The following is a 14,679-nucleotide window of genomic DNA, read 5'->3' on the forward strand; positions in this document are numbered from 1 at the left end:
ATTATGATAAACACTAGGGGAGATAAGTTTAAGATATTTGTTGATAGATGTAATTCGTCTAGAAGGGAAAATACCCTAATTCAAAGAATTGTGGCAATTTGAAATAATCTAAAGTTTGAGACAAAAAATTTATTTTAAAGATTGCCATTGATAAAGAACTTACCAACATAATATTTGATTTGGATGAATAAAGTAACATAATATTGGATATTATTACATTTTGAATGTTAATTATTTAAAATTCTCGAAATTATAAATTTGGACATGTCAAATGAATGTAAATAGAGATAATTATATTAGGAATATTGACTAGGATATTTATTTGTCTACTAGTAATAGATATTTCATACTCAATATGATAATTTAACATAAAATGTTGTTTATATAATTTTGATAAATTCTATCTCTGCATGACAGATACACAGATCATTTAAAGGTTTTTAGAACCTAATAGCTTTTAAAAAATACGATATGATACGATACGATACGATATGATACGATACGATACTTCTATGCTATGTTTACCGACTTGTCATTGAAAACCTACACACGAAAGTACCCCCTTGGTTTCTTGTCTTGATACTATCATTTTAGTATCGATTTGTACCATAGGACGATAGTTGCTATCAATGTTAGGTATGTCCTAATTCTAGGTGACAAGTGTTCAAAAATGCTATGCATAATATACTTTTTTAAAAGGTTGGGGTTAACATTGGTATGTACAGCCCATGTTAAATTGTGGCAATCTATCGCATAATTACTGGCAAATCTAAAAACTATAAAACACATTAAGGTCATATCAGCGCCAGTAAAAAGGAAGAAAATGGGAAAGTAAAAAGTTCTAGAATTACAATTAAAGCGCACAAGAAAAGGTAAGACAAAGGGGAATTGGTTCAAATAGGAAACAGATGTAGATTCAAAGAGCACACTATCAAAGTACTTAGTTTGAGATCACCTGAAAGTTTCACCCAGACACCAGCACAAGATCCCACTAAAAGGAATACACTCAAATGGTTACAAATCATATGTTGAAAATAAAAAATAATACATAACATAGAGATGATTTACAAGGAAAAAAAATATCATCTCCTAAAACTATAACTATACATTCGACTGTTTCCCTCCCAGCGAAGGACTCCGGCCAGGGTCAGGACAAAACCAAGTAATCTAATTCCAAGAAAAAGACAGAAAGCAATTGAAAAACAAGTACAGGGGGATAGAAGACACAGTAAGTACCTCCCTGCCCACTATGGGAGGTCGGAACCCCACCCAGGGTCATAAGTTTGACCTTGGCCCTGGGAATCATTATTTGGCCATCCTGTTGCCAGATTAATTTGCGCACACCTGTAGATTTTATTAACGGACCGATTTTATCATTGGTGGCTCAGAAGATTCTTTTTGATCCATGTTAATGTCCATAATACAATAATAGTATGATAACTAAAATAGATGAGTATCTTTTCGTAATAATCTTTATTTCTCCGCAAATATTGTGGTTTCTCTCCAAGTTAAAAAAAAATGGTTAAGCGTCGTATGGACCGCTTCTGATAAAAAAGTAAAGATAAAAAGTATAGTGTAACAATTACTTTGGTTGTAGTTGTCTGTATCAGATCATGATATCATGAAAGACACGAACAATGCATTTTGATTAATGATTAGGAAGTGGCATTTGTTTGTATTAATAGACGGTGCTAATGGTTTTGTGTCTCAAAGGCCTGCCATAACTGGATAAAGGCTTATTCAATGGAGGTAGATCGGAAAATGTAGAGGAGGGATATAGGGGGAGGGGGGAGGGAGGGAGAAAGAGAGAGAGAAAATAAAGAAAGGGGGTGGGGAGAGGGGAGACAGATAGGCAGATAGACAGATAGAAAGATAGCTGGATAGAATGATAGACTGATATGTTTGTTTTTGTTTTTAAGGGTTTTACGGCGCTTGCAACACATTTAGGTCATATAGATAGATAGATATATAGATTGACTGATAGATTTAAAGGTAGAAAAGAGGAAGATGATACATGTGTGTATGTGTTTGTGTGTGTGTTTGTGTGTGTTTGTGTGCATGTGAGTGACATCGATATAATAGATATATAGACAGATAGAAAGATAAAGACATGAGAGAGAGAGAGAGAGAGAGAGGGAGAGAGAGAGAGAGAGAGACAGACAGAGTGACACACACACACAAAGAAGAAAGAGAGAGAGAGTGAGAGAGAGAGAGAGAGAGAGAGAGAAGGGGGAGGGGAAAGGGGGAAGTGGTAGAATGAGAAGAATGAGGAGAAGGAGCGGATGTGTTGTTAGGGGAATTAGTAAAAAAATTGTATTTGAGACACATTTTAGTATCATGTTAAGTTTATAAACAAAGATATTTAAATGGTTTGTACTTTCAAAGAAGCTTACATAAAACATCATCCGATGTTGCTTCATCTCAAGACGTTTTTTCTTCCTTTTCTGTATTTCATAAAAATCAAAGTAATGTTTCGGAGCCTTTTCTTACATTCAAGCAATAAGCAACTTAAAATTAATAATAATATTAAATCGACCGAAATTCTTGTTAGTCTCACCAGTAAACGCCACTGGTCATCGCAACGACGTCCATCTCTCATGATGATGATGTCCAATTAAAGGACGGTAATCGCGACTGTCATCAATCAATCACTGACCACGCGAGTTGTCCCCCCTTACAAGTGTCACGGCGCCCTTTGCGATGGATTAGGACGCTCGCCCCCACGGCGTGACGTCATAATGTGATCGTCGCCCTTTTGACACCAAGTGTCGTGTCACTACGTCATAAAGTTCTGCTCACTCCGTTCTTGTACTGTCTTGTTCTGTCGTGCCAGTCCCGATAATGTGCCAATTACATTATTAGACACATAATAGAACCGGCTTTGGTTATTAATCAGAGATATTTTGATGGCAGGCTCAGTGTCTTTGCGGGGAGGTTAATGGTATAAACATTATTCAATGCAATTATTGTGATGAAGAGATATCTTTTCATTTTCTTTCAGTACTTTGCCCCTAACATACAGTACATTATCAATGTAGAAGTTTGTCTGCGATTTATCTGACTGGCTTGTTTGCTTTTGTTTTATGGCGCTTGTAATGCTTATGGGTCATTTCAGCGGTAGTAGAAAAAAAAGTGAAGGGATGGAAGAACTGAAAAAAAAAAAAATGAAGATCTTAAAAGCAACCGTGAAAAAGAAAAGACCCAGAACTAGTTCAAAGAAGGAAAAGAATAAGATTATAAGTCTTTGGTCTTGACCTAAAATTCCCATCCAGAAACATGCACAAGATCTCAGACAGGTCGTACACTCGTATTCTAACACATCACGATACACAATCTTAAATAGATTGCTAAAAAGTGTAACTTTTAAAGTCCTCCATAGACATTTGGAGTTAACATTTTCAAGCAAAAATCACAACAACAAAAAAGTTCTTTTTGCGTTTCCCCAAGCTGTACTCAGCAGTATAAAGGTTGTTTTGCAGATTAAAAAAATACATTGTGACAAACTAGCACCTCATATCAATACTTTAGTATGGTGTCCTTTTATGCGTCGTGTCGCGTCCTTCATGTCAAGTGTTGCTGTTAGTTTGGGACCCCCATAAAGCGATTTGAACACAGGTAATGAATGTTGCGCTATATTAAAAAAAACTGCAAGCATTTTTTAAATGTCAGTTTTTAAACTAAACTAAATGATAAATTACAAGGATAGTTAGTGCATTTCCGAGGTTTTATCAGCTTATTGCACTTTACAATGTTCCCTTTATTCCTCAAGCAGGGCATGCGGAAACAAATTTCCACACAGGCATATATATATACTAACATTCTTGTTGCTTCTTCTTATTAAATTTAAACGAATATTTAACGAAACGATCGAGAGCTTTAGGTAACAAAGGTCTGATAACTGAACGCAATTATGGGCTTGATTTAAAATTGTCGTAAATGGCCAATATATTACGTTGGTCTGAGAGTATTTCCATTACATCAATGAGCCCGTGACCATTTGGGTTATTAGACGTGCAAATAAGTGCGCATCATTTAGAGGGATATCTGACAGATCTTCATAATTAGTGGCACACATAATATCATTCATGTATAACAATATCACCGATTGTTATTAGCTACAGGATTCAAACAAAAAGGTCCATTTGGTGCAGAAATAACCATTTTTCTTTACTGACTACTTCTTGATCATTCATCAGCAAAACAATACCCCCCCCCCCATTGTCTTCAATGTTTTTTCCTTTCATAATGATCTCATTACAAACGTTCACATCTTTAAAATTACCATAATCGTTGCAATCATCATCATCATCATCATCATCATCATCATCATCATCATCATCATCATCATCATCATCATCATCCTAATCATCATCGTCATCATCGTCGTCGCCGTAATCACCATCATCGACGTTGTCATCTCATTTACCTTAATTATCATTACCACCTCCAATTTCAGCACCACTGACACCATCACCACCACTGACACCATCACCAATTCCACCAAACGCCACCATCACCACCAACCACCCATCTTCATTCCGTTCCTACCTTATAATGTTGAGGTAACCATTCAGCCCGTCTTCCTCCTTAGGCTCTTCCTTGATCTCAATGGCAGGAAGGTTGATGTACTCGTGAAGAAGGGCTTCAGCACTGGCATCCTCTCCTGTAAATAAATAAACAAAAAATAAAACAAATAAAATAAAATAAATATGAAATAAATAAATATTAAATAAATAAATAAATAAATAAATAAATAAATAAATAAATTAATAATTAAATAAATAGATAAATAAATAAATAAATAAATAAATAGAAACATGCATAAATAAAGTCAGATCCCATATTCCTCCTCAGGGTAAATTCTGCAGCCGGATGCATGAACCTGATAAGTCACATCTATTCTTTAAAAAAATATAAACGTAGGTTCGAGGTCAAAATAGTTCTGTACAGCCAATATTAAATTTTGCCAACAAACACAGAAGTACTGACAAATCTAAAAATTATAAAACTATTTTTAAAACAATGGAAGACACATGTCTTCCAAACATTTTATAGAAAAAGGGCAATGTTAGCAGCACCAGTTGACTCAAATGTTATCAATAAAATCTGCCAGGGCATAATGATCGGTCATTTTACATTGTGAATCGCCATCTGGCCACCCTGTTGCCAGATTTCTTTGCGCGCACCTGCAGACCTCATGACCCAACCGATTTTTGATTGTTAATATCTGAAAAGATTCGTCTCGATTTATGTTACTTTTCTCAATACAGTAGTAACCTAAAAAAAACAGATGAATGGCTGTTCGTAATAGCCTTTATTTCACCGCAACTATTGTGGGTCCTCCACTAGTTTTTCTAAAAATATGAATTGATGTGAAAAATGTATTACTCACACGACTCACGGTTTTTTTTTTATTAATTTGGTAGAAAAATATATTATAGAATTATGTTTGAGCATAACTGGTACTAAATCGTTGTTTTCCTTTCAACTTTATATTTGATTTGCTTTTCAGCTGCGTGTTGAATTCGAATCATTGAATTGAACATTTATATAGGGCCATATCCACTAAGCGTGCTAAAAGCGCTTTACAAGATGATAATGTGGCTTATCAGGTTTATGCCTGTCACAAGGTGCGTTCGCAACTCGCAATGGATGCGAAGGCCGCTTATGACCTTAAAGTGTGGAGAGGTAGACGTGGACGTTACAATCACCAACAGAACACCGTATCTGACAAGAGAGCCATTATTATTTATTTAAAGTAAAAGAAAGGGGAACAGCTCATAGTTATTGAGCAAAAGAGAATAACATTGCATATATTGACAGGAAAAATCAAAAGTACATACAAGTAAAAAGTAGTAACGCAATATAAAATTCATGTAAGTTTTAACCAAAATAAACTATACTTCACCCAGGTTCCAACCGTTCCATTAATTCCCACTAATAATGAAATTATTAATTACATATAGGGTCAAAATAAACTGTTCATATTCCGAAAGGAGAATAAAATTAATCAACAAAATTGTTCACACAGGGTGCGGTGTTCCAGCCTGTTCAAATCCAAAATTGTTCCTAATAAAACACATAGATCGAGTGTTACTTCCTCATCTTTACAAACGTTACATTGCATTTTGTTCATATTTCTCAAAAATTATATTGTTCAAAAGGGTTCAAAACACATTTACCGGGCGCTATTTCCTAGCCCCGTCAAAATTACAAAGTTCAAAGATGCAAACGCATTTACCGGGCGCTATGTCCTAGCCCCGTCAGCTCTTCACTATATTAGAAGATAGATATAGATATATTAGTAAAAATGAAATTAACATAGACACAATGATAGCGTAAGTGATCAATTAGTATTTACTTAAAAATAATTCATTTAACTAAGGTCACCGTCTCAATTTTAACACATTTAACTCATTGAATTAATTATTCAATAAAACATTAAAACTTTATATTATTCTAAACTTTAAGATAAGTGAAATAATTTTACGATATCAATCACTTAATCACTTGATGATTACTCAGCACATCAAAACAATATTATAAATTTTATAGAATCTCACCGAGCACAAATTACAAAAACACAATATCGCTTAGAGCCCATAACCGGGTACGATACACAAAATACTGGCCATATTAGGCCCACTTCGGCTACAATACAGCCTAAAACACAATGCTGGCCAACACACAGGCCCAACACATATCGCCTGAGAGCCCATATTCGGGTGCGACATAAAATACTGGCCACTTTGGGCCCTTTTCACTGTGGCTTCAACATAGCCAAACAGAATTCCAGCCAACACACAGGCTGTACAGGTCTTCCTTCTTCGACCTCAAATCGCAGACTGCCAGTTGAACATCGGCCCAAGCCGAAACATAGGACAGGGTATCTAACGGTATCTCGGTTGATGCATAAGATTGACGAGGGTGTTTTAACACTGATGGAACATGATAACCCTCCGTTCTTTCATTGCCTTCATAGTCTACACCACCCACGGCGAAAACAAGGGAGTCCCTATTCCAACACCCATCCTACACTCATAAATCATTTAATTATATGGGTTTGATTCTACCCGAGACCTTGGTGGGTAGGACAACTATCTCCCTTTGTTACCTAGAAGGCATTTCTTTACAATGCCACGGAATCCTTGTTTAACGTCTATTTAAGAAAAGAGATCGACATAATCCAAACACTAGCAGGAATGCAGCGCCGTAAAGAGAGTGATTGTTTCATGACCAACAACAATTAATGATCAACGGGTACAGTTAAATCAGTGAATATGAATAAGTTCCAAGGATTGGCATGTATCCTCAACTGACTATCACAAACTACATACGACTAAAGACTAATATAAAATAAGTATTGATAGATGACAAGCATTAAAACGTTCCCGGAACTCATGACAACTGTAAACAAGTCGAATTCATTGAAACAAGAACCAACTTTTTGACAACCTGGAGTCATCTTATACTCTCAATTATGAAGTAAACATTTTTGGAGGAAAAAAAATCAGTTGTTCAGTTCAAGATTTTTTCACAAGTTAAGGGTTGTATAATCTCTCGGTTTTCATTTTTTTTAAAAATGAAGGTCTTTGGTCACAATCAAGAAACATGTTTTGTCATTGTAGGATTCTATGTTCACTTACCATTTAAAGCGCTCGTCGCTCTTGTCAGCGGATGTCCGAAGAATGCCCCAACATCATCAGGAGGGCCATCGGCACTAAAAATGGGTTTCCCCGATGACGATGATGATGAAGATAAAGATGAAGAGGGAGGAGGGGAGGATGCAGATGGTGAGGCATCGGAAGAGGGGGTGGACGAAGAGGATGGAAGAGGAGCTTGTGGAAGGGGAGGTGAAGTGTTTTCCTCATATGGCTTGGTACTGCTGCTGATGGTCTCCTCGTCTGAGGTTGTGGCGGATGAGGCGGTGGCTACGATGGGCGACGATGGCGTAGTGGTGGTGGTGGTGGCGTTGGTTGTCGTGGTTGGTGGTGAGGATGATAACGTTGCTGTAGTTGATACGGTCTCATCCGCAAAGTTTTCCCTGAAAGGAATAAAAAAAAAAAAGAAATAAAGTAAGAGAATAAGTCGTGGTAATAAAATATTATGATGTCACACACACACACACACACACACACACTATTATATATATATATATATATATATATATATATATATATATATATATATATATATATTAGAGAGAGAGAGAGAGAGAAAGAGAGAGAGAGAGAGAGAGAGAGCGAGAGAGAGAGAGAGAGAGAGAGAAATGTTTGGTTTTCATGAGTCTGAGCGCTTAAGACTTGTTTAGATCATTTCAGCGGCAAGATTAAGGGTTTGGTCTAGTCATAACTTTGTAGGGCAGTAGATATGCATAAAAGAGGACGAGATGGGAACTAGTTCAGAATACAAAATTTGACGCAAGGTCAATCCAAATTTGTAGGTTTATCTGAGACCAATTAACCAGTTTGCCTTACTCTAGAAAAACATGTATTTAATAATTTGGCCACAAAACTCGTCTTAAAATATCGATCGATTTAAATGACGCTCATCTTAGCAACAAAAAAATCTCAAAACTGAGACCTCCGCGAGGTCATTTACATCGATCGATATTTGAAGGACGAGTTGTTGTTTTTTGTGTGGCCAAGTTTTATTGCTTGTCTTTTCCAGAGTACGACAGTTAACTGGTTATAAATCATATCCAAACAAGCACACGAAGAACCCATTGGCCCGGCGTTTGTCCAACAGCATTACCAACGAGAATGGTGATATATATTAGTGCAGATATCCAATATTATTTTTATCATCCCATCAACTTCTCTCTTACTGCGCTGTAACGGCTGGGAAATATCCAAAGCGCAGTAAAAAGCATTAAAACAAAAACAAAAACAAAAAAAACCAACAAAACAAAATACAAACAAACAAGCATACAAACAAACGAACAAACAAAATTGAATTACACTGTTTAACAAAGCCCAAATAATGATGGGAAATATGTGTTTCAGAAATGGAACTATTCAAAAGTCAGTCAGGTGTTACCTCTAGACAACGATATTAAGTGTGTCACTGAGCCATCACGAATTATCAAAGGCGATCAAATGTCATTTGGCTGACAGCTTTATCTCTTATCTACAATTTTTGCCACGATTTTGAGAAGATCTGTCAGTTCTATTCATCAGTGGAAATCAGCATGAAGCAAACAAAGAATATACAGCTTTTTAACAAACGATTTATAAATAGTTGAATTTTAAAAAGCATTGATTGTGCCTATTATCTTTATGCATAACAGTGCAAAAACCTGTACATTTGAATATTATATATTTTCATAAAGATTGTATCTAAACAATAGAAATAACCGTGGACCAAGGTCAGATCCTTGTGGAACACTAGAAATAACGAATACCTAAATCTGATATTCATCCTCCCTTACGACAATATGTAGATAGAGTTCCAACAATCCAGACTTGATTTTTATTTTAGGCTTGATTGAAAGGTCTTGACGCCTATCGGATATTTCCTATTGTATCAAACGCATCCGTTCACATTTTGAATGGAAATGTGCACAATTAATTCTTCCGTTATGTCACCATATTCTATTTGCCAGGCAGCTCCAGAAACAAGCGATCACATCGTCCTCCACTGTCCAGTTACTAAACTTGCAGGTGGACATGAAACAGTTCTTAGGGCGGAGTTGACGACATGAATTTGGAGGTGTAGCCAGTACTACTATTACCATATTCTGTTTACTTGCTATTTCGTGTTTTCAAATTATCATACTTAATAAAAGGATTCTAAAATGCCGGTCTAAGAAATCACTTAAAGGAATTATGCACAAAGCGGGCTGTAATTGATTTCCTTTCTCCAGATAGATGTGCAATCATAAACATTCATGAACGGCTGAAACTTGTTTATGGTGACTCGTGCGTTGGCATTCAAACAGTTACAGAGTTTTACTGGAATTAATTAACGACCAGGCTCGTAGTGTTCGTCCACAAAGTGCATTAAATGCACAAATCAACAACAACAACAACAAAAAAGGCAGATTTAATCGAGCCAATCGCGGATAATACAACCAGATACTTTGTAAAGATTTGTAATTTCAAAGGGAAGAGTTAGATATATTGTTCAAGAACGGCTAGGTTACAGAAAGGTATGTGCCTCGTTGGATACCGATAATGCTCTCACAAACGCACGATTACATTGAAAGAAGTTTTCTTGAAGCCGTAGAACACTCTCCTTACAGTTCCGATTTAGCTCCAAATGACCTTTTCCTTTTCTTAAGACTTAAGAGACACAGCAAGGAGGCAAATTTAGGCAGTGATGTCGAGGTGCAGGCTGTATTGACTCGATGGTGTCAAAGTTGACCACGCGATCTTCGACTCGATGCAATGACTGGTGCGTCGTTGGTGGCTGTGTGTGAATGGGGACGGTGACTATGTTAAATTTTAAATGATAAACAGAAAGGACAAAAGCTAAGCTTTGTTTTGATACCTTTGTCAATTTCGTGTCTACTTTGGTTTTGCAAACACAAGAGCAGCATCAACGCTTTTCAGTCTGCCCTTGTACAAGAGGGGTCTTTGTCTCGAACTCCCATCTTGGAAACCTCTAATCTGTCTGCCTTGCATAAAATCCTTTTTTTTTCAAAATCTAGTGGTTCAGGTTAATTGGCCACCTTCCAGTTTTCCTTGAAATTGGCTGATTTGATCAATAAAAGTGTCGCGAAGCGCAGTAAAAGCACTTTAAAACAGGCAAAACATTTGTTTATAAATTAGAGATAATTTTTAGAGATAAAATAATGAAATTCAAAACAAACAACATATAACTCGGTTTTGAATTGCATTAAAAACAACAATAAAAACAACAGCAACAACAAAAATAAACCAATAATAATTATAAAAATACCCAACACTAACAAAAGACCCAAACACTTTTAAATAGTTCCACCTAGAATTATATTTTGGAGGGTTGGGTTATCTCCAGATGACAACATGCAGTTATATTTCCTAATATAATGCCTTGGTTCTTACTACAAGTCTTAACCGTATGGAATTCTCTCGTATATCAATTTAATTCACGTATTTTTCTTGTTTATATTTATTACTGTAAAATTCAATTTTTATGAAAACTATCTAGTATCAGATCGTATTAACGACAGGGAGTTTTTGACGTGTTTAAACGCTTTGTACTGTAAAGCGATACTCCAGGTCACCAGTGATAAGTCATCGGTACTTTGTACCTACCAGAGATCTGCCTCGTATATTTATCTGTGATATGTCCCGACAGCGTTAGTTTTGAAATCCCAGCAGGAATCGAATAACTTGTATCGTCCTGATTATATTGACCCCACTGATAAATAACCTCGTTTAATCTTATTATTATTATTATTATTATTATTATTATTATTATTATTATTATTATTATTATTATTATTATTATTATTATTATTATTATCATTATTATCATTACTATTAAATATTATTATCATCATAATCATCATTATTATTATTATTATATTATTATTATTATATATTATTATTATTATTTATATTATATTTTATTATTATTATTATATTTTTATTTATTTATTTATTTATTTATTTTTTTTTTTACTATTTTTGTTTAAAATCATCATTATTATTATCACTATCACGTTTTGGATTATTAGTATGGTGATGGTTATGATGATGGTGACGTTGGCGGTGATAATGGCTCCTTATGAGCGACTCAACAAGACAAACATACAAACTAGATTATTGCAGGGACACTGTTGTATGAAATGACGATTATGCGATCAGTTCTCTCGGTTCTAGTTCTGGTGTTGGGTGGTGGATTGCGTGAGTTCAAATCTTATCATTATTATTTAGTTCGCTCCCTTTCTCTATCTTTATCTCTCTCAATGAGAGTGCGTTTGTGCGCGCGCGTGTGAGTGTATCTGTGTGTAGTTTCTCTCAGTCTATCTCTATCCCTCTCTCTCTCTCTCTCTCTCTCTCTCTCTCTCTCTCTCTCTCTCTCTCTATGTCAAGATATACCCCTCTTTCTGTTTCTCTCTATTGAATAAGTGCATATATATATATGAATGTCTTTAGGCACATGTGTAACTTCCTCTCTCTCTCTCTCTCTCTCTCTCTCTCTCTCTCTCTCTCTCTCTCTTTAGTTTCTCCAGTTCTCCTCCCCCCCCTTTCTCTCTCTTCTTTAGAGCGGTGAATATTTAGCATCAGAGTTATCCATCATATCTAAGTATTTCCCAGACTTAAAAATTCAATAAGCTGTATGCTTTTATATCTTTAAATTGGATATAATAGCGACTAAAAGAATGCATAATTCTGTTGAAAAAGAATTCATTCAAGTGTCTTAGGAATCTTAAGGTCCAACACACCACCGGCTTTATTTCAACGCTTATTTTATCTTCCAGATTTGAAATGCAAATGGAAAGGCGACAGAAACGCATGAGATAAATTCTAATGAAAAGGCGGTATCATATTCGTAATCAATAATTATTGTGTCATTGTGCCTCAATTCGTGCTATGACAATTTGCATAAACCCTCAAGGCATCGGCCACGTGTAGCAACTTGGAGCAATCTATAGAAATATATCATTAGATCATATTTGTGATTTGAATAGAGAGAAACATCTCTGAAGACAATTAGAATTCCGAATAGGTCAAGGCCAAGGAACGAATATTGAATAACTGGATTGGAATCGTCTGGTAATTAAATTGATTACAATTTTATAACAATGAATCGAAAGATTATATCGTTACTAAGTTTAAATATAAACAGGCGGAAAAAAATCGAATTCTTTTAATGACGTTCATTTAACGCATTTTATCGGTTTCATCATGCACAATGTGCTTGCCAATGGCGATATTGAACTGTACTTCTATTTCTTATGGTACACGTCAACTATTATACGTCTTTTTCGTACGAACACTTTAAATATCTGTCACTGGCATCAATAACCATGCACCTGAATCAAGAGGGATAGCATTGCAATCATTGTAATTGATCTGGCCAATATCATGCTCTACATCTATTGACTTTAGATACGGGACGGGACGCCTGTCCATTTAACCATCAACCCCAATAAATAAATAATAAGCTCTTGTGCACCCTGTAAAACAATATTTTTAGGATAAAATCATTCCTTCATCCGAAATGAGAAAACATTCCAGACTAATTGGACATTAAAATTGTTTTAGTCTAAAATGATAAATGGTTGTCTTTTAGGATGATTATATTATTTAGTTCTCTCTATTTCGCCTGTAACTATAATATCATAGAAAACTCTGCAAATCGAAAATAATAGCATTAGAATCCGAAAGGTGAACATATGTTGCTCTAATTTGTGTACGCAGAGCTCAAATAAATTTAAGGTCTTGATTTTGCCTCGATATTTGACACCAAACAACTTTAAAAAAAAAAACAACATAAAAAAAAATTGCAAACAAAATTATTAATAGGATAAAAAGACGTGTTAACAATGATGATATGACAAAGATATGAAGGCTCAGGAAAACCCTGAAATCAAATTTGACAGAAAATAAAACGCATCACTTAATTCCCTGAAAAGATATGGCATATTTGATAGTTACATTGAAACGAAAGATGAATGGATTAACTATGACAAAGAACGTATGGTCAGATGAGAGATAGATAACGGCGTGATAAAGGCAAGGAAAGCTGCCGGAAGGCGGATCACGTTGCTAGACATTGGGGAGGCTTGTGGGAGAACGGTGACGGAAGACATAATGGTCAAAAGCCAGGAATACACAGTATGGGCGTGAATACAAGTAGTTAGGAGTTGTGGTTCGTTTTTGTTATAATGAGTTGTCTCGAAGCTGTATATTTACAGCTATTTTCAAAACGCGAAGGACATATGAAGGCAAATTTGAGTAATGCATTTAGAATTTATGATGAATAAGATATGGACGGACATGTATAAAATAATTGAGTATTTGCAGAGGCCTGGAATTGTAAAAGTTTAATGATTGGATTTTTTGAAAAGGCACATTTTAAAATTAACATGGCCGTTCAAAATTAAAGTGATCTTTTCGATTTGACTTCATTGGTTGAACTATATCTTGATTTGTTAAGGTGAATCATATCTCTTTTTTTGTCTTTAAAGTGAAATAGAAAATCACGTCACAATATATTATTTGGGCTGTCATCTCCTCTACATTGGTATGCGGATCACCAAAATGTCCATTAGATCTGACTGGCTTTGATAATTACATCTGGGTGTTGGAAACACACAACATATATTTCTATAACCTTGGCAGCTTATATTATCTGCTAGTGAAAACTAACTATAGCCACCTCTCTGATAGACTAAAATGTCAATAAACATTATTGTAATTCTCGGGGATTTTTACCTATAAAAACCATTCCGAGTCACGCGTATTGTTATATAAAATTCAACAAGGCACTTTCGATTATCCCGGCCGAATGTCTATGCTGTCAAAAAACACACCATAATCCTCATACCGGAAACATTCAACAAGCAATTTCAGATTGGTTACATCAAATTCCCCTCTGTCCTTCCTTACGGGCCTTTAATCAACAAATCCCTTTAATCCCAAATCTCATCTGACACAGTATATAGGGGTGGTCCTGTTGTCCTGTCCGAAGGTAGGCCGGATGAAAGACGAGAAAACAATGAGTAAAGGAGGTTTAACAGGT

The 14,679-nt window shown here is 35.5% G+C and overlaps 1 protein-coding gene across 3 annotated transcripts in view; it reads right to left on the reverse strand.

The window, feature by feature from the left end:
* The window catches only part of LOC144967111 (uncharacterized), a 123,504-nt gene that overhangs the window by 53,157 nt on the left and 55,668 nt on the right, over nucleotides 1–14,679 (reverse strand). For all 3 annotated transcript variants that reach the window (XM_078903961.1, XM_078903969.1, XM_078903953.1), the window contains exons 3-4: nucleotides 7,647–8,044; nucleotides 4,549–4,663 (exon numbers count right to left, since the gene is read on the reverse strand). In XM_078903961.1, the coding sequence (XP_078760087.1) occupies nucleotides 4,549–4,663; nucleotides 7,647–8,044 (513 nt within the window). The remainder of the gene's footprint in view (nucleotides 1–4,548; nucleotides 4,664–7,646; nucleotides 8,045–14,679) is intronic.

Source organism: Berghia stephanieae, chromosome 1, assembly GCF_034508935.2.
Source record: "Berghia stephanieae isolate SIO BIC M18660-M18661 chromosome 1, UCSD_Bste_1.3, whole genome shotgun sequence".
NCBI lineage: Eukaryota > Metazoa > Mollusca > Gastropoda > Nudibranchia > Aeolidiidae > Berghia > Berghia stephanieae.